Raw genomic sequence first — 1,604 nt, 5'->3', positions numbered from 1 at the left:
CTCAGCCTCTAAGGACAAATAAAGACAGCCATGGTCCTGGCTACATAGAGGAGCCTGAGGGCCATGGACACTCATGTCAGGCCAGTACTCTCTTGAAAATATCCTTTTTGGCAGTAAGAACTGTATTAATTTGATAAGCACTTTGCAGGGTATCACATATGCATGCTGGAGATATTTACCACCTAAAACATCACATTCCCATAGATCATATTTTGCCTACAAAATGCACACAATTTGAATTGGATTACAAGTGAGTTACCTTTGAATTTTCTTTATCTCTCATCATAACAATGTTAGTGAATTAGGCCAATGAGTACATTTTTTTTTAAATTAATGTATGATATTAATTTGGTGATTACCATAGTACCTAAACATAGCAAATTGATACTGGAATGACAAAAATGAACAGAAGACAAAACACTTGATGTTCCTTCATAATACTGAAGTACAAACTGCCAAATTTCATCTTAAACAGCAAAAAATAGTTGGTGCACATCAACACTTTGCTTGTGCATACTGGAAAACTCATCAAAATCACCACACACTGCACATTGGGAGACACATGCATACAATAACTGATAAAAATGAAGAGTTTACATTTAAAAAAAAAAAAAATGAATCTTACCATAAGAAATGGAGTTCGAAGGTCAAACAACATCTGAAACTTTTTTTTTTATTTGCTGAACGGTCAACTTCCCCTCTCAAGCAATAGTGCTCCAGCATCCACATCTCATGGTCCAATATCACACTCTCAGCTCCAGCATATATAACTGACATTTTAGCGAGGTTTGAGTTTCCTGAATTAAAGGGTGAAATTAAGACAGATCAGCAATTTAGTGTTGATAACAAATAAAAACAAGGATTAATGCAATGATCAAACTATTTCCACATATGTAAAGACATGGATAATGGGTAAATACAAATACAAACTTGTAAATTACTAGATTAACACAATATATATGGAGTCCTAAAAATACATCAGTCTGTAAAATTCAACATGTGCCAGCATAATGGTGTGTGCACAGCTTTGTCTAAGACCCAGCTATCTGTCCATACATGCTTGGCACTCTGCCTCTTTCCAACTTTGAAATCTGATAAATATAAAGTAGGAGAAACAATGTGAGAGGAAATCAACTAGACTATATATTCAAAATCTGTCTTTTATTTCTTATATTAGCATATCTTTATAATTAATACAGATTCTTACAAAATAAAATGCTGCAATTATATCTCTTCTTTATTTATCTAGTATTTATCCCCCCCCTGTTTCATATTATTGATTTAGTCAGTGAACTGATGTATTCAATGAATACTTTTAATTAGTTTCATTGGATAATTTGGCCATTATTCAATTGAAAATTGCTGTTCTTTCCGTAACTTCTCTGGGAAAACTTGGCAATTGTTACCTTATAGGATTATAGGAAGGTGTTCACTTCCTAGTTGGGGACTTGTTGAAATATCCACATGACTTTTGGAAGGGTTAGATCTTGCTTTTGGGGTCAGTTCTTGTTATCTGTCAAAGTGGTATTAATAAGAGTATATTGTTGTGGCTTACTCATTCAAATGCTTTTTTTTCCCTGATATATCAGTTCTTCTATTATTTA

At 33.4% G+C, this 1,604-nt stretch overlaps 1 protein-coding gene across 3 annotated transcripts in view; it reads right to left on the bottom strand.

Annotated features, from left to right (window-relative positions):
• The window catches only part of LOC119594780 (N(6)-adenine-specific methyltransferase METTL4-like), a 12,362-nt gene that overhangs the window by 8,513 nt on the left and 2,245 nt on the right, over positions 1 to 1,604 (bottom strand). For 2 of the 3 annotated variants that reach the window (XM_037943870.1, XM_037943869.1), the window contains exon 2: positions 626 to 797. In XM_037943870.1, coding sequence (XP_037799798.1) covers positions 626 to 658 — 33 coding nt within the window. In that variant the 5' untranslated portion in view covers positions 659 to 797. Of the gene's footprint in view, positions 1 to 625; positions 798 to 941; positions 1,092 to 1,406; positions 1,514 to 1,604 lie in introns of all 3 variants that reach the window. The other variant, XM_037943871.1, reaches the window with a different exon arrangement.

This window comes from Penaeus monodon, chromosome 34 (assembly GCF_015228065.2).
Source record: "Penaeus monodon isolate SGIC_2016 chromosome 34, NSTDA_Pmon_1, whole genome shotgun sequence".
Taxonomy (NCBI): Eukaryota; Metazoa; Arthropoda; class Malacostraca; order Decapoda; family Penaeidae; genus Penaeus; species Penaeus monodon.
The sequence above is the reverse complement of the archived record's forward strand: the minus strand, read 5'-3'. Positions and strand labels throughout refer to the sequence as shown.